We start from the raw sequence: 20,951 nt of genomic DNA, 5'->3' as shown, positions 1-20,951 counted from the left end.
TTTAATTTTGCTGTCACAGTCTCCCTTTCCCAGCTCTCTCAAAACCTGGGAGGGGAATTGAAAAACTAGTTACTAATTGCGGAAATCCTCACCTCAGAGAGTTAGCAGCACTCTTAAAGTAAACGTTATTGCATTGAAAGCTATGTAAAATCTCAGGAGGCCCAGAGACATTTTCTCTGAAATTCTCTGCTCCAGTTTCAGGCAAAGAGTCCACTAATGTCTCAAAAGCAGGAGGGAGGAAAGGGAGTGAGTGAGCTCCAGCCATTTGATGTAGCATCTCTGGTGGGGATAAACACAGCACCTCAGGTTGTCAAAACCCAGTCTCCTCCATAAAGGTGCAAGAGACCTACTTGCAGTTACACTGCTGTGTGCAGAGCTTTTGCACAGCTTCCCTCTCATATACAGCACATAACAATATATATGAATATAGCAACAGGGTTGCTTTGAACTCCTGCTGGTTTTAGTATTTTTATCTCACCTCTAAGGTGCACAGTCCCAGTAAACTGACAATGTTTTGACACAGCTCCCTTGGGAGATTAGTATCTACACAGCCAAAAGCAGGTAACAGATCTGGCAACACTCATGCAAATTGTTCACCACTTTCCTCCAGAAGGCCCCAAACTCAGCTTGTTTGTCTGACAGTTGCTGGCAGGCTGCTGGTTTCACACCAGCCTCCTTCTCCAGCACTGTCCCAGTGGTGTACCAAGAATCAGCCTTGCATGCCACAGCCCGACACCAAACAGCAGAGATGGCCTGAGAAGCCTTCTCGTTCCTGCCAGGAATTGCTGCTCGTGAGAGTTATCTATTTTCCCAAGCTAAGTGCTACATTCCTGCCCTCTAGATTCAAGTATGTTGATTCTATTTCCTGAAGCTGAGCAGGAGTGTTTAGAAACAAAGCTTCTATATTCCCACCATAAAACCTGCCTCAGGATGTGATTTAACTTTGCTGTTGATGAAATCCCTCTGAGGAATGTCACAATTCTGATGTGGGAAACCAAGAAACAAGCTGTGGAGGTCCTCTCCCCATCCCACAGGAGATAAAAAAAAAAACCAACCAAAAAAACCATAAGAGCAAAAGCGTAACAGTCCTCTCCTCCACAGCCACCCAGATAACCTCAACTTTGCCTTTTTAGAGACCACAAAGGATAAAATAACTTACTCCTGCGCAGCAAGTGCTATGCCAGTGGCTGTTACACTGAATAGATGCAGAACTTGGTGCATACAACTAATGTCCAACAGGATGGGTGACAAAATACTTTAGTCTTATGCCTTTTGGAGTATGCAAAATCATATCTTAGTAGAAAGTTTGGGATAGCCTTAATGATCAATTGTTTTGTAATCACAAGAATAATCATTATTTATGAACAAGGGTCAGGCTGTTCAGAGATAGCATTAATCTCCTGCCGGGCAACGTGCAAACCGGATGCCCCTAAAGATGTCAAAAAGCCACGGTAATGATGTTTTACACCAACAGTGAGGGAGTTCCCAGCGAGGATAGGGAGTTGGGGTCCTGCAGCACAAGCCCTTACCCCGCCCGAGACCCCCCCCCGGCTGTGCATCGCTTGTCTTTAGCTCCGGGTTTGGGGGCTCAGGGCGCCGGCAGGGGCGGTCCGGCTGGGCTGAGGGGCACCTCTAGGGGCTGCTGTGCCGCCGTCGGAGCGGGGAGCGGGAGAAGCGGCGAAGTTGTGCGAGGGCGCAGCGGCGGCCGGACATCCCGTGGCGGGCACGGCTCCTTACCGATGTGCTCGATGAGGCTCCTCCAGGAGTCGGCCGTCATGGGGTGCGCGGGCGGTGCCTCGGCCGTGCCGGCGGCGGGGGTCTCCTCAGCGGCGGCGGGGTCCCTGCGGGGAGGCGGAGGCGCCCTCAGAGCAGCGGCGGGACAGCGGCGGGACAGCGGCGGGACAGCGGCCCCTACGCCCGCCCGCGCCCCGCGCCCCCCGCCCTCAGCACCCCCCTCACCTGCCGGGCTGTCCCGACGAGCCGTCCTGGTCGAGAGCGCAGGCGGCGCTGAGGGCCGCGGCCAGGAGCTCCATGGCCGGCGGCGGCAGGCGGCTGCCCAGCAGCTCCGGCGGCAGCGGCGGCGGCGGTGCGGGGCTGGGGGAGCCCGGGCGGTTGCCACGGTAACGGGGGTAGGAAGGCAGCAGCCTGCACGGGAGGGAGAGGGGATTTGCGGCCGCCCTCGGGGCGCCCCCGCAGCACCCCCCAGGCCCTCTGAGCCCCCAAGCCCCCTCAGAGCCGCTATGGTCTCCTCAGAGTATCTCCTCAGACACTCCCTTCTCCCACAGCGTTCCCATGGCTCTCCCCTAAATCTCTAGACAGCCTCCTCAAATCCCCTCAGAGCGTCCCCTCAGATCCCCTGTCAGGTATCCCCAGGGGCTCTCCATCAAAATCCTCTCAGAGCCCCCTCACACTCTCCTCAAAGCCTCCCCACAGATTTTCCCCACATAAACTCCCACAAAATCCCCTCAGAGCCTCGCCGCGGGCTTCCACCAGCCCCTCAGGGCCCCCCCCCCCTAGCCCCTTGCAGCCCCTCTCCTCGTTCCCAGATTTCCTTCGAGGCTCCATGGAGTTCTGCCAAATCCCGGCGGACCTCCCTCAGCCTTCCCCAAAGCCCTCCCGAGACCCCTCTAAGCCCGGCAGTTCCCAGCCGTGCTCCCTCGGAGCCCTCAGAGCTCCTCAGAGCCCCCCCTGCAGACCCTCTCAACGCCTCCAAAACCTTTTCCGAGCCCCCCTCAGGTGTCGTGTCGTTCCCCTCCTCCGCAAGCTCCCCTCTCAGAGTCCCCCGCCCCCGTCCCGGCACCCCTGCCCGCAAAGACCTTTTCAGCCCCCCGGTTCCCTTCCAGCGCTCCAGCGCAGATCCCTCCTCCGCCGGGAGGCTGACTCCCTCCTCCCCAGGGCCCCCCCCAAAAGGCAGCAATCCCTGCCCCAGAGGCCCCCCACCTTCACAGGCACCCCTACCTCCATCCCCCCTGCGCTCCTGCAGAGAGGCTTCTTCCTCCGATGCAGGGCAGCCCTTTTCTCCATTCGCTCCCTCCCTCCCCAGCAAGGCACCCTCCCTCAGCGAGCACCCACACACCCCGTCCCACCTCATGCCACAGCCCCTCTCCTCCATGCACGGCCACCCCACAGCAGGAGGGGGTCCTGCCCCGGCACTGACCTCCCGTCCCTCAGCCCCGGGGCGCAGCGCTGCCCCCCATCCCCTGCGCCTCTCTGCTTATGTGTGGATAGCGCCGGCTTTGAGGGAGGAAAGGGGGTGGCAGAGGGGGGTTCTCCTGAACTGCTTCCAGATCTGGTGCATATGGTGCATTTCTTCTCCAGGAGTGAAACCCTGAGATGGAGGAATGTAACTGGGAAACTCAGCCTAATCCCTCCTGCCGGGAAGCGCACCCCTGATTACCCCACAGGATTGGCTGCTATCCGCCTCTCCTTCTCCGGCAGGGCTTCGCACCCGCTCGGTCATTTCCCTCATCTCCCCTTCCTTAGCGTCGCTACTTCCATAAGGATATATTCCCTCGTTTAGGCAGTAAGTATCTCAGTACTCAATGATCTATATCTGTCTTCGTTCAAGTAATTGTTTTTCCGCCTCAGGGATAAATCCTCTTGAGCTCCAGAGTACGGTTACATCCTCGGATCAGTTCGAGTGCTTGTGGACAGGTTGGGTGCAGCTCTTCACTACACCTTAATAACCCTCAGCAAAAAACCAAAAGTCATCTGTACCACGTTGCAACTGAGGAGTTAACAGAGGGAAAATGCTCAGCTATTCCTTGTGCTTGCTCTCTCCCTGTTGCATAAATAACCGTGATGTTTTTTCTGTATGTGATAAGGTAATTTATGCAACAACATAAAATCCGTCTGGTGGTCTGTATGTGTAAAATGCCTTCCTTTTTATCATTTTTATATTGATTTTGCTAAATGATATGTCAGGATAGCTTTTAATCGGCACATGACCAGAAAAACTCCTTCAGCTTATGTGAACTAGATCTAGATCTGGCACACTGGAGAGCTCAGTCCTTGAGTCATTAAGAAGCAGAACGGGAAAGAAAAACAGCTGGAAATGTCACTGAGGGCTCAGAGAGGGCTGCAAGTGCGGTCCTTGTCCAGTCCCAGACCAGGAGGTCTAGAAGAATCGAACAACTGAAAGGAAATACCAGGGTGAGGGTGAGAACTGGAGCCTGTGTTGTACTTAGAGAGGGGGATGAGAGCCTGAGAGCTGGGGCTGAGATTTTCACTGGATAGATGGTCAGTATGGGTTATCAGCCATTTAGCACTGGGGGTTAGGGGGTTGGGGGAGCCAGGTGAGTGAGGGGGTGGCCAAAACCTTGTGGATGGGATAAAGCAGCAGCGACTATCTGAAACTCATGTTTTGGTGGCTTGCTGCCAGGGCAAGAATATTGTCAAGGGTTTTAGTGAGTGGGTGGGCTGCTAAAAAGCTTCTTTCTTAGAAAAAGGGAGCCTCTTCATTATCCTGAAATCTGGAAAATCAGATATGCTGTTTACTGTTTTCTCAAGGCAAAGACCAAGAGCAGTGAGGAGTTCTCTCTAGTATGCAAAGTAAAATCAGTGTATAAGCTCTGAACTGACACTACTAGAATGAACATATATCTAAATATAACTTCTGGCTTTATTAACTAAGAAAAAAAAATCTTTCAGAAGTATGATTTAGGAGTTTAACAGATTCTTAACCTCTCACATTGCTTCACTCTCAAGGGTTAAATCTGTTGGAAATTGAAACTTCTTCTTAGAAAAAGTGTCTGGGTCATGCTATGATAAGCATTCAGAAATAGAAAGCATCTTTCCATGATCCCATAACTGTCTGGTAATTTGATCCTGCTTGTCTTCCCTTTTCTTTCACTTTTTCCAACTTAACTTTACTTTTGGTCTGAGATGAAAACTTGAAAATATCACAGAAAGCACTAACAATAATAAACCCAGTGGAAGCTCTGAAGAGGTGAAACACCAGCTGGGAGTGAAATGCCCCCTGTGGCCATGGCAGGCCCAGCTTGTGTTTCCGTGTCTCAGAGAGCTGTTCCACTGCATAGCAATACTCTACTTTTCCTTCCTTTAGGACTGTTTCTTTTTTAAATGTAATTTCAACTTTCAAAGATGTTGTTCTTTCTTCCTTCCCAGCCTTATTCTTGTACTTCACATTGACATACAGAGAATATCCATAAACAAAACAAGTGCCTGAGAAATACTTTTTCTCCCAAGTGAGATGACAGAGTGTTCCCAGCACTCATGGGACTGGAACAAAAAAATGATATTTAGCAAGAAGGAGACGTTTTTGTCATAAAAAATTTGCTGGGATTTTCTAAATCTTGCTTTTCTGTTTGGGGACAAAACAGAAAACTTTTAAAGTTTGTCACAGAAACTAAAGGCAGGCAAACAAGTGATTCTGTCACAGTGGTCTGGTGACTGGGATCTTCATGCTGGGTGTGGGGGATCCAGGTTGAAGTCAGAGACGTGTTATTCCCTTGCATCCCACGTGTTACTACCTATTCCAGGGCAGATCAGTCTCTTCCTGGAGCTGCACTGCTTTCTCTGGTCACTGGGAAAGGTGCTTGAACATGCTGTATGCCTTATTCTCCAGATACTACTTCAAGTCATTCAATACTGAACTATTTCTATGAAGTAGAATAGCTATAAGATGCCTCCCTACTTCTGCAATTGTTATGACTTTGTATGCAGTTTAAGCTGACCTAGCTGCTAGATTCCACTTTTCACTCGACTCCCTGAGGCAGATTTCTACCTCTGCTTTTATGCCAGCACTTACTCAAGCTTATCCCATTCACAGTAAGCAGGTCTGGGCAGCTGAACTCTTGGAAAATGATTCATTTTTTTGGTAGCACTAGCTCTGTGTGTGTATTGTCTCACCACAGGGTGAGCTCAAAGGGAGTGCCAGCAGAGCAGAGATGGCAGAACTGCAGATGGATGTCAGGACCATGGCAGTGCCACCTTGGATAATTTTTCATTGCTGTGAAATGGTAGGCTCAGGCCTGGAGAAGTTCCTACTCCACCTAATCTTAACCATTAGGTAGGAGTTTGGAGGAGGTGTTCTTTTTTCTCTCACTGTAACAACAAGCAATTTGATCCAGAGCCTAAAGAGTTTTTCCCCAGTTACCAAAATCAGTACAAACTCATGATGACAAACCAGTTTTCTCACCAAAACCCCTTTAATTCATCCTAAAATTCCTTGTCTAGTTGGGGGGGGAAAGAAAGAATCCTACTACTAGAACAACACACATTAAAGTCCCATAAGAATCCTCCCTCATCACCGTAGAAGCGATGCTGTGTGCCCTCCGCTCTCATTGGTGACAGAAGCCATGCAATGCCCCGACAGACCAAATCCCAGTTTTGTCTCTGGAACTCTTAGGGTCCACAAGCATAAAGGCACTGGAAATGATCTTTGGTGGCCATGCTCTGTTGACATGGAGCATGACTGTGGTTCAGCTCCCTGTGGACAAAGGGAAGGGAGTTTGAGCTTGCATATGTTCTGCAAAGAAGGGGTTTGAGTTGTTGCAGACTGTTTCCAGCTTCACTGTACTGCTGCTGGAAAAGATTTTAAATATTGGCTGACCTGGTCCATGTTGTGTTAAAAATATGATGATAGATGAGAGCTTATAATTAGTTTATCACAATTATCTCATTTAAGTTACACTTGAGGCATGAATTCCCAATCTTGTTCTGTATTTTCAGGCACTAGTAATTTTGAAAAATGAGTAATCATTTGAATGAAGATTTATTATGTGTATTTCAACTCAAAAGCAATCCTTAGAATAAAGCCGTGCAAAGAGCTTGTTTTCGAACGAAATTGAAATGCATTTTCTAAATGTTGTTTTATAGCAATTTTTAGAAATTAAATCTCCTCTTCTAGCAACTAAAAAGAGAAGAGGCAGCCCAGCAGATCTTATTCATGAAAAATTCCCCAAACCCTTCTTTCTAGTCAGTGGGAGTTTCACACCAAGAAAGGTCACAAGATGAGGTAAGAAGCACTTTTTTAATCTGAGCTAACAAAATTATTGAGAAGTGTGAAGTTTATTAATAGATTTGAATGTTAAAACCTAGTCAAGGCCTTTTTATACCTCAGTTTCATTCAGGTTCCCTCTGTTCATGTGTGGTTTTTAATGGTGATTTTGGCAATCAGTGTGTCTGGGCAATCTCTGTTCCTGATTTTTGACTTTTTAATGGTAGACAGGTGGAAACTCTCATCCCTAGTATTTTTAGATCCTAAAGGCTAAGAGCATATCTGTTATCCTGAAGCTCCTTAAGCTTTCATCAAAACACCTTAGTTATATCTGTTGGGACTGGCAGCCTTACCAGTAACTAAAAATGTTCAGAATTTCCATTTATGAGATCTTTATCTTTATGTGCTCCCAACCTTTTGATGGTCATAATCATCAGGGTTACACTTTTATTTACTGACCATCTGCCAGAGACAAGTTATTTTTAATATATTAAAAAAATTAACAATTTATTAGACTTAGGAAAATATTATTGGATCCCTATTAAAGGAAAACAGAAATCCTGTTGTTCTCTCCTTTGAGAAACTTTGCTTTCTGTTGATATGCATGTTGAAATTTGGGGGTTGCAAGGGTTTTATCTTTTCCACACTCACGAAAATCCATAGAATTACAGGCCCTTTTCCACTGTCCACAATGCACACAAATTTTAGACTTATATTTTAGCACCTAAAATTCTTGAGCTCCTGCCCATGGAGAGAATGTGTGCTGTGCTGAGAGCTGAGAAAATAATTTCTGATATTGTAGCTGTAAAAGCTGCCTGGTCCAGATCCAGGCACTGTGAATAAAGGCAATTTCTGTGGTCAGCATGATGAGAAAACTACTGGACTGAGAAACAGAAGGAGCAAGACTCAAGCATGGAGAGGAAGAGGTCTACTTCTGGACCAGGGGACTGCTATGAAGAGAGGAACTCACCCACAGCTGGATGCTTCAGGAAATGGTGAGTTGGAAAAGACGGTGAAATTTGGCACTGGAGCTAGGAGGAGGGGGTGGGATACTAGGAGCCAAATGGTGAAGAGCCTGTGGACCAAAAGGACACTGAGATATGAGCCACAGAGGGGGAAGAGAGAAGAATAACATGTCTGGGAAATAGTAGGCTGAGGAAATTGTGTGGGGAATTACAAGTTGAAGCTGATAGAAAAGGAGTGAAACAAAAAGATCGATGGAGAACCTGGGGGTCAGGGCATTTCCAGATGAAGCAGATCAGACTGGGAGACCTGGAGGGCAAAGCCTAGACCTTGCATAATAATGAAAACATGAGTGGGCTGAAAAACCTGACAAGCAGACACTGGGTGGAACAGGTGGGCAGGCTGGGACTGGGATCTCCATTGGCTGTATGCTGGAAGGATGCTTTATTAGAATTGTGTATGTTATTGCTTGCTATTCTGTGTGATCCTGTGACATAACGAGATTTTGACAGTAATTACATTTTAATACCTACAGTGGCTATTTTAACTGGAAATTTATTAGTTTTTAAAATACTTCTCCCTGCAAATACGGTTGCTCTTAGACTTTTTAGGATGCAGATTGCACAAAAAGAGGGATAGAAAAAAAATATCTATTTATCTATCTCTGAAAGAAGAAAAATTTGTTGTAGAGCAACAAAATTTAAAGATTTGGTTAACAGATGTTTGCACCAGCTGTTCCTGACTTCGCCACTCGCAAATTGAAGCACCATTGGCAGCATAAAGAAGAGGTAACTTTAAGAAATGTATTTCATAAGTAGAAGGAAACTGCTCAAGTACGGTGTAAGGCCTTTTGCAATCCAAGTCCTGGACTCTGCAGAGGCTTTTCTTGCTCTTCTGGTTAAATCAGGCTATAAAAGCAGTGCCCTCTGCTGCCCAGGACCGAGAGTGCTGGGCTGAGGGATGCTAACCCAAACTCCCATGAGTACCCTTCAGAGTGCTGTGCTATTTCACATGTGTGCTGCTTCTCTCTAATACAGGTGTTTGCAGGAATTCAGACAAGTTAGATTCCCTCTTGCCGATGGAGGTGTACTGATGGAGTATTTGTATTCATTGTTGTAGTACTTCCATTCTTTGAGCTCAGATCAAATGTGATCAAAAGATTTTTAGATGGCCCTTGTTTATCTGAATTGGAGGTTTCATAAGCAGCATAAAGAAATAGTTTGCTCTGCACTGGTAGATCAATGACCTCCATGAGCTTTGCAAACTGAAGTTTCACACTGTGTTTCTCTTCCAGTGTATCTTCTGTGACAGCTGTCTATGATCTCTGCACAACTGCTGCCACACCAGAGCTGGAAGGACTGATCCCAGTGCAAAAAACCAGCTTTTTTTGAGTTCAGCTCCTTCCAGGGCTTTGGCTCTGGTTACTCTGGGAAGCAGAAATTCTGCTAGAAGCTCAGCACTAAGATGCTCAGGGCAAGTCAGCTGGATTGTTGGTAAGTGGCTTGTCATTGCAGGGGTTTGGACCTTTGTACAATGTGCAAGATCGACACAGAGCCATGGAATGTTGTGGAGAACTCTAGAGTGCTTAGGGGGAGCTGGAGATCACATAAGAGAAAGGTCATGGGGAAAAAATATCCTTTGAGCATAGTTAGGCATAAAAACTCTGTTAGGAAGTATCTTATGGATGGCCCATGGCCATCCAGAGTTTGGAACACCAGCAATAATGTTTGAGGACATCTTGTTTTCAGACATCAATGTCCTGAGATCAGTGAATTACTCTGTTATTCTCAGGGCTTGAAAGACATGTAGATTCAACTCAAAGTGTGTATCCCATCTGAGTACATTGCAGATGACAATTCCTTTTCCTGAGCTCTTTACTATGTTCCCCAGCTGGGTTTACTTCTTGCCCTGAATTATGTAGCATGGCCATATGTGAAATGACATCCTTGCCTTTGAAGAACCCATTTGTGTCAGACCTGTCATGCAAGGAGAAGGGATTGTGACTGCCCAGCCCTAGTATTTATTTGGTTGGTGTAGGATGCTTCTGAATGTGAAGAGATGCAGCACTGCTGCTCCACTTGCCCTCAGGACTGTGGAGATCCACTCCTGAGAACGTCATGGACCTCCCCAGCCTGGTCAGCGGTGCCTGTACTGTCTCTTCTGCAGAACTGCTAGCTTCTGCTTTCAGAAGAATGGTTAGCTGGCAGGTACCAGATTTATTCTTTTTGGGGAGAAATTAAATGCATTTTGTGAGACCAGCAATAATATTTTAAATGTCTTATTTGCATAATATCCATTTTTTCCAAATAGAAGTGAGATAATACTGATTACTGCAAATAATGACAATTTTTTAGGCTCTTGCAGGCTTTCCCAATGCAGATTTCTAGTGTTTCTCTTATAAATTACAACTGATCTTTTGGATAAGGGAAGAGGACATGGGTTGAATTTGAGCTGGAACTCTGGTCTCATCCTCTGTTAAATCTCTGTGCTCAGTTTCAAGAGATGCCACACAGCAGCACTGCCTGCTTTTAGCAGACACATGACTTAGAATCTGTACTGACCTGTCAGGCTCTGTGTACAGCAGCATCTTTGATAAAACTGACTCCCAGCACAGGCTCATTGTTTCCAGCTCCAGGGAGAATCAGAAATTGCACATTTCAGAGCTTCCTAAGTGCCAGTGTCAGGATGTCAGACTGACAGTGATGATTATGCCCCAAAGAAAGGAAGACAGATGGGTTTGACATTGCAGCAGACTGTGGCTGTCTAGTTTCATATGCTCAGTTTGTGGCCAAGGGGCAATCAATTTTAGCCAAGGCAATTAATTTATTTAAATCCAACTTGACATTTGGCTTAAATTGTTGGAGTCCTCTCCATAAGGAAAGGTGCCTGGAAAGGCACTCTGTATTACACCAACACAGCTGGTCTCAGTAATTAGGACCAGATGGTGCAGCAGGATGCATGCACCCTTAAAGGACAAGTGCTTACTACTTCCAGCTTGATCTCCAGTAGAAAGAGGGGCTATCTCACAGTTGTACACACAGGAGGTAAGTAGCTGGAGAGTTTGGGAGAACACCTCAGTTATATTTGAAAATGGGGGAATAGGTAGCTGCTCCTCTCTCTGCCTGGCTGCAGTGGCAAGAGAGGAGGGGTGAGGGCAGATTTATGGGATGTATGTAAATTTCTGAGTTGTAGGACCAGGGTCTTCTGCTGGACCTTGGTTGTTGAGGGATTTAAGCCAAAAAGGACTACCTCAATGAAAGCCTCTGTTGCTTATCAGTTCTTTAAAGTAAACAGCAAACAAAGAGTCCGGATACTTTAGAAAACATCTTTGTAGCTACTTCTTCATCTATAAAATCCTGTTTTCCATGTGGGGTTGTGCAACAGGCTTCAGGAGAGCTCGCTATGAAGGCCAAGAGTTGGATTGCTCTGATGTTGGGATGTTCCATAAGGAAATGCCCACAGGCTCTCCTTATTCTCAAGAAACTGCTCAATGCAGTCTGCCCAGTTTGCTCACACTGCTGGGTGATCCTGCATCACATTCCCCTTTTTTCCATCTTCCCCACTCTCTTCTTGTTCCCCCTTTTTCCTTCACTGTGTTCTCCAAACCCACACTGATAAGACCCTTTCACCACCATGCTAATACTATACTGTATAAGTCACTAAGACCAAAAGCAGCACCACAAGGCAAGGTGAAAAGATGGATCAGAGCTACAGCTTAGTTCAGCTGTCCTTTCCAAAAGAAGCATTCTCACTCTGACACCACTCTGACTAGTTTTCAGGGAAGGCACGGGGAATACCCTGCATGGGAACCTCCTTACCTTTGGATCAATAATTCGTCTAATGTTGTTGGATCAGAGTTTGCTGGAGGTGGTGATCCCTTATGAGATAAAACATTCAGAGGCTCTTTGATGGGCTCGTTGTTTTTGAGTGAACCTGTGATATAAGAGAAAGTCAAGAGGGTGTTAAAACAGTTATTTTCTTAATTTACCTTTACGGTATGTTGTGGTTTGCTTACACCAAAGGTAACAGGAAGACTACAGACACAAAGGTGGTTACATTTTAGCTTTGATTTTCAAACAAGATCAAAGTGTCATCAGCTTGCATAGTGCAATTGCAGTTGAGAAAAGGTGAAGCTGGATATAAGGTATCAGTTCTTATGTATGTGAATAGCACTCTCACCACTGTAGCCTGGGTCCCAACATGAGTGATTTTCAGTGCAATTCTTTAAGCAGAAAAGGTTTAGCTGTGTGTGCCTGTGCATGCCAATATTTGGTTTCCTGAGTCAAGGCTTCATTACTGCTCTGCTTTCAGGCACACAGTAGATGTTCAGTTTACTGGATAAATCAAGGTTAGATTTGGTGAGAGAGGAGCTTTACTTTTAATTGCTTCTCCAATTTCCCTCAGATGAACCACTGGTCCTTTCACAGGGAGTCAAAGTTGTATTAAGTCCAAGGCTTACTACTGCAGTAGCTGGCAGGAGAGGATGCATCTCACTTTTTAAATGAAATCTCCCATTGTTTGAGGCTTGTTGATAAATAGCCTTGCTGGTTTTTATTAGAAATATTTTGGTCTTAGTCATAATTCTGTTTGTCTTTCACACTGGTGACAGCACAGTCAGGTCAGTGCTCTGACTGAAGCAGGCTTCTGATGCAACTTTTTAAAATCAATTTTCAGAAGGAAGGGATGACATCCAGAGTTTTAAAACCTCCTAAAATAGAGCCAAGGCCTTATGAAACAGTAGCTTGAGTTAGTCACTTTGAATAGTTTAAACACTTTATCCTTCTGTCAAAGAAGATTGCTTAAAAAAAACCCCAACAATTCGTTTTCCAGTTAAAGAAAAGCATCTATTATGTTTTACAGCTCCTAGGCTATAAGTCAAAGCTGGGCTGGTGCAAAGGGTACCCATATGGAAGCATTTCCCTCAGCTGGATTTAGATAATTTTAAATTGGTTTTTTGTGATCTCATTTCTTGAGTCTTTATTTTTCTCATTTTGTATCCTACTCTGTCTTTTCTGTCTCTTCCTGTCTTCTTGCCTTCCCCTCTCCTCCCCTCCAGTCACTCCCTAAGCAAAATGAGAACAGGTTAACATTTGAGCTTGAGTCACATTCTTGGATAGCTGCTGTTCAAATGTGTTGGAAGGCAATATAAAATAGCTCACCCATCCCTTGCTTCCATGCACGTCAGCAAATGCTGTCAGAAGTTCCTGCTACAAATGAGGCTGGTGTAGAAGCACCCGCTGTCCAGTTTCAGGGAGAGGGAATGGATTCAGGGAGGTAGAGAGAGAGAGCAGAAATGCTGCTTACACAATCCTAGCTGAACGTAAAGGCTGTAGCTCTGAGGAGGACTTGCTACAGTCACCTTGGAGAAAGAGCCATTGCTCCTAGCCCAGGTCTTGCTGTACAGACTGGAGAAAAGACATGTTCCCAGGGTATCTTGCTGAACAATTGCAGGCATGGAAGAAAAAGCCCTGTTTGGAACCAATCCTGTTTCAGTAGTGGCAATACAGGGAGGGGAGTGGCAGAGACGCGCAGGTCAGCCTCGTGGATGCTCTAATGAGTTGCTAAGAGAGAAGCCCTTCTCTTAGCTTGTCCGTCCTCAATGACACTGGCCAGACACAAGGGATGTCCTCCTGTGCCAGCGTCCTGATGCCATGACGCTGCAGGTGTATGAAGAAGGTGCGTCCTTCTGTGCTGGTGCTGCTGCACTGGCAGCTGCAGGTCGCAGGGGTGAGGACCTCCTCGGCAGCTGTGGGGACGCTGTGACACCCGGGAGCAGGAGGGAGGGCGGGTCTGGGCTGTGCGAGCTCTGCAGCAGTGCGGTGGGAGGCGGGCAGAGGGTGGCTCTGCTCTGGTCCTGTCTGCACCCGCAGGGTGGAGAGCAGCTCTGCTCTGGCATAGGCAACGCTCAGTTTATCCACAAACCTCATTGCAACAGTAGCAGAATATTAAACAGGAGCTCTTTGCTGCTGTCTGCTTGGAAACTTGGAGACAGGAGGGAATTTTCCTTCTGCCCATGCCACAGGGTTGAATGGACCTTTATACTGCTGAAATAGAATGGCTCCCGTGGCGAGGCATGCAGGACACACCTATTTTCTTGGGGACATTTCCCAGACCTCTTTTATTTTGGGGGTGGAGGACCTTCTTTTTTTTCTTAAGGAACTTGATCTACTTTCAGGAGCTGAAGGACATGGCTTTACTGCTACATAACAAAGCAATAGCTTTCAGTGGTTTGCACAGCAGTGGAACATCAGCAGTGGTGTATCATTTTGATTCATACAGCTATCCAAAGTTCAGAGTTCAGTGCACTGATTCTGTTAGATTATAAGCTGAAGATAGGATAGGTAACTTTGCTGTGAAGGAGTTATAAAATTCGGTTTCTCTGAGCACCTGGGAGATGGAAGCAAAGGGTGTTTTCTATGTTCCCAGTTCCAGGTCTCTCCCATTTAGGACTTCAATTAAAACCACTTCAATTTCCTTCATGCAGCCCGGTTTCCAGTGCTTCCCAATGTGTTGCAGTAGCTCGTTTCCTGGCTCTCTTCATTTCTCCTATCTTTCTCTTGCTTCTTTCACAGACATCTGCTCAGATAAGGTTCCAGCTCTGTGACAGCCTGGCCTTTCAGTCATGCTCTCTACTGTTTGTACTCAGGAAAAGCCAACTAATTCCTTTTCTTCTGAAGCCATGGCTGAATGCAGGTATGTTCTGGATGGTGTTCCTGTTATTTCAGCCTCCTTGTTCAAAGGGAGCCTAGGTGTTTCTTACAGCTCTCTTCAGTGCAAAGTGCCAGTAACTTCACTTTCAGAGAAGTCTTGTTCCTCCCTCATAAGGAACCATTGTAATTTCCTCTGGTTTTGCTGACTGTTTTCTGTACTTTTGAATATGTGCTTTCTGTATGCTGAAGAAGTCCCTACTTCACTGACAGCTTCATGTCTAAGTTATTTTTCTCTTACAGAGCAGAGGGGTGGCAGTGCAGAGTCCCACATATGTTTAGATTCTCTGTCATGAAGTGTCTTTAAACATCCAACCATTTTACATTTCCAAGCTGAGCAAAGAAGGATGGCACTCCTCTGCCAGCTGTGCTGTAGGGCAGGGGTGTTCTGTTATGTGCTGACTGCTGAGCTGCTTTCTATCTTCCCTGTCCTTTTCCTGTTCTATTGACTCCTCTAGTTCCTAATCTCACTGGAAAAGGAAGCATAATGCTGTTTGGGTCAGTACTCACCTGTAGCATGCCCCATGTGCATGGCCTCTCTCGAAGTCTTTCTTTTCCCTCTGTTCGGCAGCCTCATGGATCGGTAGTACCTGGAATTTCTTTGAATAGCAATGTAACGTGTGTGCAAGTCCCCCTCGTGGGTCACTGGGTTAGCACCTGCTGACTCTTCCTCACCCCCAGAGACCGAACCCGACTCTCTTAGTACGTGCTGAGAATGGCCCTGCCGGAGCCCACCGGTAGAGAGCCTGTGGGTGGCTTCTCTCCTGTGCTCGTCCATGGCTTCCAGAGCCTGTCTCTATGGCAGTTGAGATGGTGGATCAGCAGCAGAGTAGCAGAAGACAGGTAGCCTCCACAACTCCATCAGCTTTGTCTGAATCAGAGCTGGAGAGAGACAAACAAAACAGAACGTAACAGGAGAAGAGAGAACAAAGTTCTGGTTAGTTCAGAGGCCATAGTCCATCATCCGTTTAGGATAACGGGGACTTTACAGGACTTTTTATCGGAGATCATTCTGAGGTCATCACCTTACAAGCCTTATTCTAATGTCCTGAATATTGCTTTGACATGCTCATGGTTGTCATTCCATGACATATGACAGATGTTACTGGAAAAATGTTGTATTTTCTCAGTTGACACTCACTCTCTTTTGTCATTTGTGAGCAGTAAATTACTGGTTGATTTAGAGTGTCTAACAGATAGTGGTCATGTCCTTTTTTATGAGGGTGAAAATGTAATGGAATAGAAAGTAAAAGCTGAGGAGACAGCTCTGTAAATCTATTATCCTTGTACTTCTCCATGTAATAGAAGAATTAATGCCTTTTACAGGGCTGGGTGCCTTCTAATACTTATCAACAGCATTCACTCCTGCCATGCAGGTAAATGAAGAAAAATCCATAACTGTCGAGAATGAAGGTAGAGGAGATTATATAGTTCAAAGGCTTGATTTGGTTTCCCAGAGTTCCCCTTAAGTGCCAGTGTACCTTCTCAGTGACACAGGGACTTCAGCACAGAAATCCTCTGCTCTGTGTGTCAGTACATGGACTATGCCAGGACTCCGAAGAATTTTTAGGAGGCACATCACAACAGCAAAACATCAGTTGATCCTTCAGCCTTTGCAGGACTGGGTAAAATGTGAACGGATTACTTAGCATTCTCTGGTCCTTTGCTGAATTCTTTCAGCTGTCAAAGTCTTTCTGAGTATATAACGGGATTTTTTGACTGATGGGGCTGTCATGAGTAGAAGAAAGGGATGCTATATGGGAAATGTGAATGTAAAATTGACAGCAGGCTGAGAGAAGGGCATAAAACTGTGCTGTGGATTAGGTAGATGCTGTTTTAAGAAGTCATATGTATCACTGGTTTTTTATGTTACAGTATATCCAAGACACAAGATAGCTTAGAAAGGAAGTGTTTCAATTTTTTTTCTGGGTCTTCTGCAATCTCTATGAACTCATGTGCTCCACAGACATTTCCCATGCTGTCCCCAGAGTTGCTGCAGGAGACCCTGGGACATCAAGGACAGTTGGGACACCATGTGTGAATCCTCTGCTTTCCAATATTTTTGAAGGCCCTATGATTTATCCTTATAAACGGAGGGTCACTCCCTGAAACCATGCGCTGGGCATGAGCTTCCTGGCTCTACAGAGGAGAAAGTGTGCTTTCTTCTTTCATAACCTGAACCACAACATGAAGCTCTAAATTTGGATCCTGACTTCAGTTCTGCCTTTTGGACTGTTTGGAGCTGTGGTGGTTGCTCTGGTACTGTTTCCAGTGCTAATGGAAGCGTATGAAGGACCCATTTGTTGGTGGTGGTGTTAAGTTTGGTTTGTAAACTACTCCGAGGTACAGAGATTCACTAAGCCTGTTTCTTTTTGTGTGTGTGTGTGTAACAATGGAATAAACACAGCTGCTGTTGGAGACAGTTTGCAAAGAAAGAAGAGGCTATTTCTTTTCCCATGCCTTTCTTTCTGTCCCAAGACTAGAGCCCCAAAGGCTTGATCCTTGCAGCTGTGATGGAAGTATGTCTTCTAACTGGACCACAATTAATATTACAGCTGTAATCCTACTTAACCCCAATCTCAAACAATTGCTAAATTTTATTTATTTATCTTCTATAGATTATTTTCTGCCTTGGCACTCAAGGACATGAACCTGCAACAATCTCCTCTACATCAAAGTTCCTCTGTGCTGCTTCAAGCGGCCACCCCTTGTCCACGTGACTCAGGCTGGGACCTGTCTCTCTCATGACCATTGCAAAGCTGACATAGCTTGCAATGCTTTGCAAATTGCTGCTGCTGATTTTTTGAAAAAAGGGTTAGAGTTTTCACAGGAGCTTCTCACCAGACAGGAGTAGTTTCAAAACCATGCAAATGTCCAAAGGGATCATTAGGCAAAGAGATGCACACGTGTGCATGGGGAAGACTGTTTTCCCCTTTCACCTACCTGGTGAATATGAGAGTACATGGATGTCATTGTTGGGCTTTTACAAAGATCCTTGGCAGAGAAGGAGCCCCCTGCATGGCCAGGTGACACTCCGCTGGGTTGCCCAAAGACAGAGCTATGTGTTCAGTACCCCTGGCAAACCCATGTGCTTATCTTTGCCAGATACTCCTTCTTTTGTTCATCAGAGGAGTGAAGGGCGCCCATCTTGAAAAATTAACTTGTTTCCAGGTTATCAAACAGTCCCTAACAAACAAGATGCTTGACCAGAAGTGAATATCGCAGTGGATGAGAGAGAGACTTTCATGTTTTCTGAGAGGCAGAGGGGGCACTTGATTAGTGTGGTAGTTATAAACAATATATACTGTTTTTTACTTTATTCAATGAAGAATTCAAGACTAGAATGCATTTCTGAAGTCAATACTTCTAATTTCAAAATTGATACTCTAAGAAATTAGTGAGAAACCGTTTACTGATATGTCAACCCAACAGTCCTGACTTTTCCAGTTGTTTAGCTGTATTAAAAAACTAGGGATATGTTTAAGGGATGTATTCAAATTTAGTATTACGTTATTCTGGTAGCAGTCAAACTATTCAGTGACAGAAAATGAATGGCTCAAGCAGGTGTGGACCTTAACTATCCCTGTCTGAGTGTTTGTAGAGAATTTTTGAAGAAGGTATTCATCTCTGACAGTCACAGGTAGGTGAGTGCCAGGTCTTTTGTCAGGAGTAACCCCTCCCAAGTATATTCATATGCCACCTTGAAATCACATGGCTTGACTCATCACCCACCTGAGTGTGCTTTGCAGGCAAACATACTTCCCTGGAGTTCATGGAGACCAAAGTATCAGTCTGTAGGGAAAAGGGAAAGATGACAACAGTGAAACCAGCAAGTGATGTGCATACAACAATGCTAGAAATATGCATTTTGACTCACACGTAATCCAGCCTCCAGGAATTTGACTGTATAGAAATTTTACTTGCTTATGTAAAAAACTGGCATTTACCAGCAAATGCCATGAATTTGTACAGGAACAGCTGAACTCAGGGGTTGAGTGAGATGCTAATACAAGCTGTAAAAGGGACTGAGGTTCCTAGAGCAATGTGGACCTGGACACATGGATGTGTGTAGAAGACAGGGACCACTGCTGGCTCTGGGAGGGTGGGACCAGAGGTGTTTTCAAGGAATGGGCTGGCTGTGGATGTGACTACTGTATAGGGTGGACTTAGAGGGATTTGAAGGGTATCAGATGTATCAAAGGTGTATTAGGTGTAACTTCTGTTAACCAGTTAGGGCTAATCAAAGAATGTTTTTAGTAGCAGAAGCTGCAGATTGAAAGCTGAGATTGCAGCTGTGCAGACCTGCAGGTATTTGAAATGGGTTTATTCTGGGCAGCTTGATGTGGGAGTCTGGAGCAGGAGGTACATTCTGGCACCAGTTGAGCATCTCTCCCTCATCCCACGACGTGCCAGGTGGGCACAGCTGAACGAGTCGTGGCAGAGGCAGACTGTGTGGTCTGTCACTGGTGGCAGCCCTGGTGGGCACTGGTAGCAGAGGGAGGTGCTGGGGGCTGGCAGCCCTGGAAAGCCAAGCTGGCTGCCTCAGCTGTTGCTGAGACAGGAGGGGTGCAAGTGGTGTCTGAGCTGCTGGAAAGAGCCACTTCCTTCTCTGCCAAACCTGCTGCTCCATATGCCCTGGCCCCTCTCTCAGCGGCAGTTTTGCAGACCTCCAGCACAGCAGAGCAGGCAGCTGGATCACGGATGCTTTGCCTCCCTAATACTTTGCTGCCCTGGATAATGGGCTGTTTTGGTGTGCCTGGTGCTGGCCCTGATCTGAGAGCCTGTGTCTCCAGGAGGATTTTTTTCTGCACCCTCTCTTCCACTGCCACAAGGCAAACATTTGTGTGGGACTTGTCTGGCTCCCTGCTCTCAGCCTTCCCTGCGATGGAAGGGGTGCAGCAGGATGGGACTAGTGGCTCTCCTTGCTGGTGAATCCAGTCCTTCATTAAATTCCTAATTCCTCTTTAAAGTGGGGAGGTGTATTGGCTGACTGAAAAGTGTTAAGTACTGTAATAAGGAAGTTAACACAAGGATTTTGAAATGAAAACTGCTCAATTTGCTGATATTATACAACGCTGCCCAGCCTGGAAGGTAATGAAGATTGCTTAATTAATACTAGAGACAGACTGAAATTTCCAGCTTTGTAACTCAGGGACGTTTCAAAGCAGGAAATAACAGGTATGAATACAACTTGACTGAATGGTTGGCCTATATAGGGACATACAGTCACAGAAGAATTGCCCTTGTCTGATTGTATAGTGTGTCCCTACCACCACCAAGAATAAAGATAACAGTATTGATGTGTCTGAGTGGCCACTCAAAGTATGCAGGTGGATGCTCTCAGCACACAGGCCAATGAACCCCTACTCTGAGTTACCTAGTGCTGTGTTAGTTTTCCCATCAGCTCAAATCCATCCATGGTTGGATGCCCCTTCAAATCATATCTAGCTCCACAGAAAGTTTTGGGGCTCAATGCAGAAATTGCTGTCTTGGCTGTAGTGTGTTCGCGCTGTAGAAAGGCAGAAGATCTTAAATCTTTTCTTCCTTTTTATGTGTTGAAGTTGTTACAAGTATAAAAGCCCTATTAATGACTCATCTGAAAGGTTTTGTATGCTGAATATAGGGATGCACCTTTCATGTATATTTGATGAACAGATAGAGCGGTTTTAAGACAAAATTTTGACTTCAAGCCCTTATAAATAACATGGCTCCTTTAATATTTCTTCTTTAAATACTGTCTTAATGTACATGCAAATGCCAATTTAGCTGCATCTTAATGGTTTCATTTAAAAATGCTTTTCTTAAAGTCTTGTGCAAACCAAAACCAAACCTCTGCCTCCTGCCAGCAACAGTCCCCCATTACATCCCTGCTCATGTATGAGACAGTGATTTTTTTCCATCTTACTTGGTTTTAACTGGAGTGGAATGTCATCTCTAAACTCTTTCACTCTGCATGATAATGAGGCAAACCCAGCTCTGCTGGTATGCAGCACAGTCCAAAATCCAGCAGCAGGCCTTACTCATCAGCAGCCGCTCTTGCTCATGCGGGTGCCAATCCCTTAAGGAGTGCCACATGCGAGAGGACTCTGATGGAGGCTCTGGGGCTCTGCACAAGCTCAGGCCTGCATTTGCATCGAGAGATATTTCTGTCTGAGTCAGGGGAATAGTAACACCCACAGACTCAGCCCTAGGCTCTGGCAGATTTAGCTCTCAGCAGATGCAGCTATGAATTCATTTAGCCTCATCAGTGGTTGAGATGAAGGCACAGACTTGGAGCCAGTGTGAATTTGGTGCTCTCACATGTCCTGCTGAGGCACCCC

The 20,951-nt window shown here is 46.0% G+C and overlaps 2 protein-coding genes across 10 annotated transcripts in view; one reads left to right on the top strand and one right to left on the bottom strand.

Moving 5' to 3' along the window:
- NGEF (neuronal guanine nucleotide exchange factor) overlaps window positions 1-20,951 on the bottom strand; it is a 48,682-nt gene that overhangs the window by 22,411 nt on the left and 5,320 nt on the right. The window contains exons 2-6 of one of the 3 annotated variants that reach the window (XM_042020721.1): window positions 18,364-18,423; window positions 15,142-15,513; window positions 11,743-11,857; window positions 1,960-2,145; window positions 1,738-1,841 (exon numbers count right to left, since the gene is read on the bottom strand). In XM_042020721.1, coding sequence (XP_041876655.1) covers window positions 1,738-1,841; window positions 1,960-2,145; window positions 11,743-11,857; window positions 15,142-15,409 — 673 coding nt within the window. In that variant the 5' untranslated portion in view covers window positions 15,410-15,513; window positions 18,364-18,423. Of the gene's footprint in view, window positions 1-1,737; window positions 1,842-1,959; window positions 2,146-2,958; window positions 3,037-3,157; window positions 3,704-11,742; window positions 11,858-15,141; window positions 15,514-18,363; window positions 18,424-20,951 lie in introns of those variants that run through there. The other 2 variants (XM_042020722.1, XM_042020723.1) reach the window with 2 other exon arrangements.
- The window catches only part of NEU2 (neuraminidase 2), a 33,607-nt gene continuing 16,653 nt past the window's right edge, over window positions 3,998-20,951 (top strand). For 5 of the 7 annotated variants that reach the window (XM_042020728.1, XM_042020731.1, XM_042020726.1 and 2 more), the window contains exons 1-5: window positions 3,998-4,152; window positions 6,841-6,979; window positions 7,764-7,956; window positions 9,219-9,417; window positions 14,497-14,617. In XM_042020728.1, coding sequence (XP_041876662.1) covers window positions 14,547-14,617 — 71 coding nt within the window. In that variant the 5' untranslated portion in view covers window positions 3,998-4,152; window positions 6,841-6,979; window positions 7,764-7,956; window positions 9,219-9,417; window positions 14,497-14,546. The remainder of the gene's footprint in view (window positions 4,153-6,840; window positions 6,980-7,763; window positions 7,957-9,218; window positions 9,418-14,496; window positions 14,618-20,951) is intronic. The other 2 variants (XM_042020730.1, XM_042020727.1) reach the window with 1 other exon arrangement.

This window comes from Corvus kubaryi, unplaced genomic scaffold (genome assembly GCF_017639235.1).
Source record: "Corvus kubaryi isolate FWS band 111438036 unplaced genomic scaffold, C.kubaryi_AGA036_p1.0 37041, whole genome shotgun sequence".
Taxonomy (NCBI): Eukaryota; Metazoa; Chordata; class Aves; order Passeriformes; family Corvidae; genus Corvus; species Corvus kubaryi.
The sequence above is the reverse complement of the archived record's forward strand: the minus strand, read 5'-3'. Positions and strand labels throughout refer to the sequence as shown.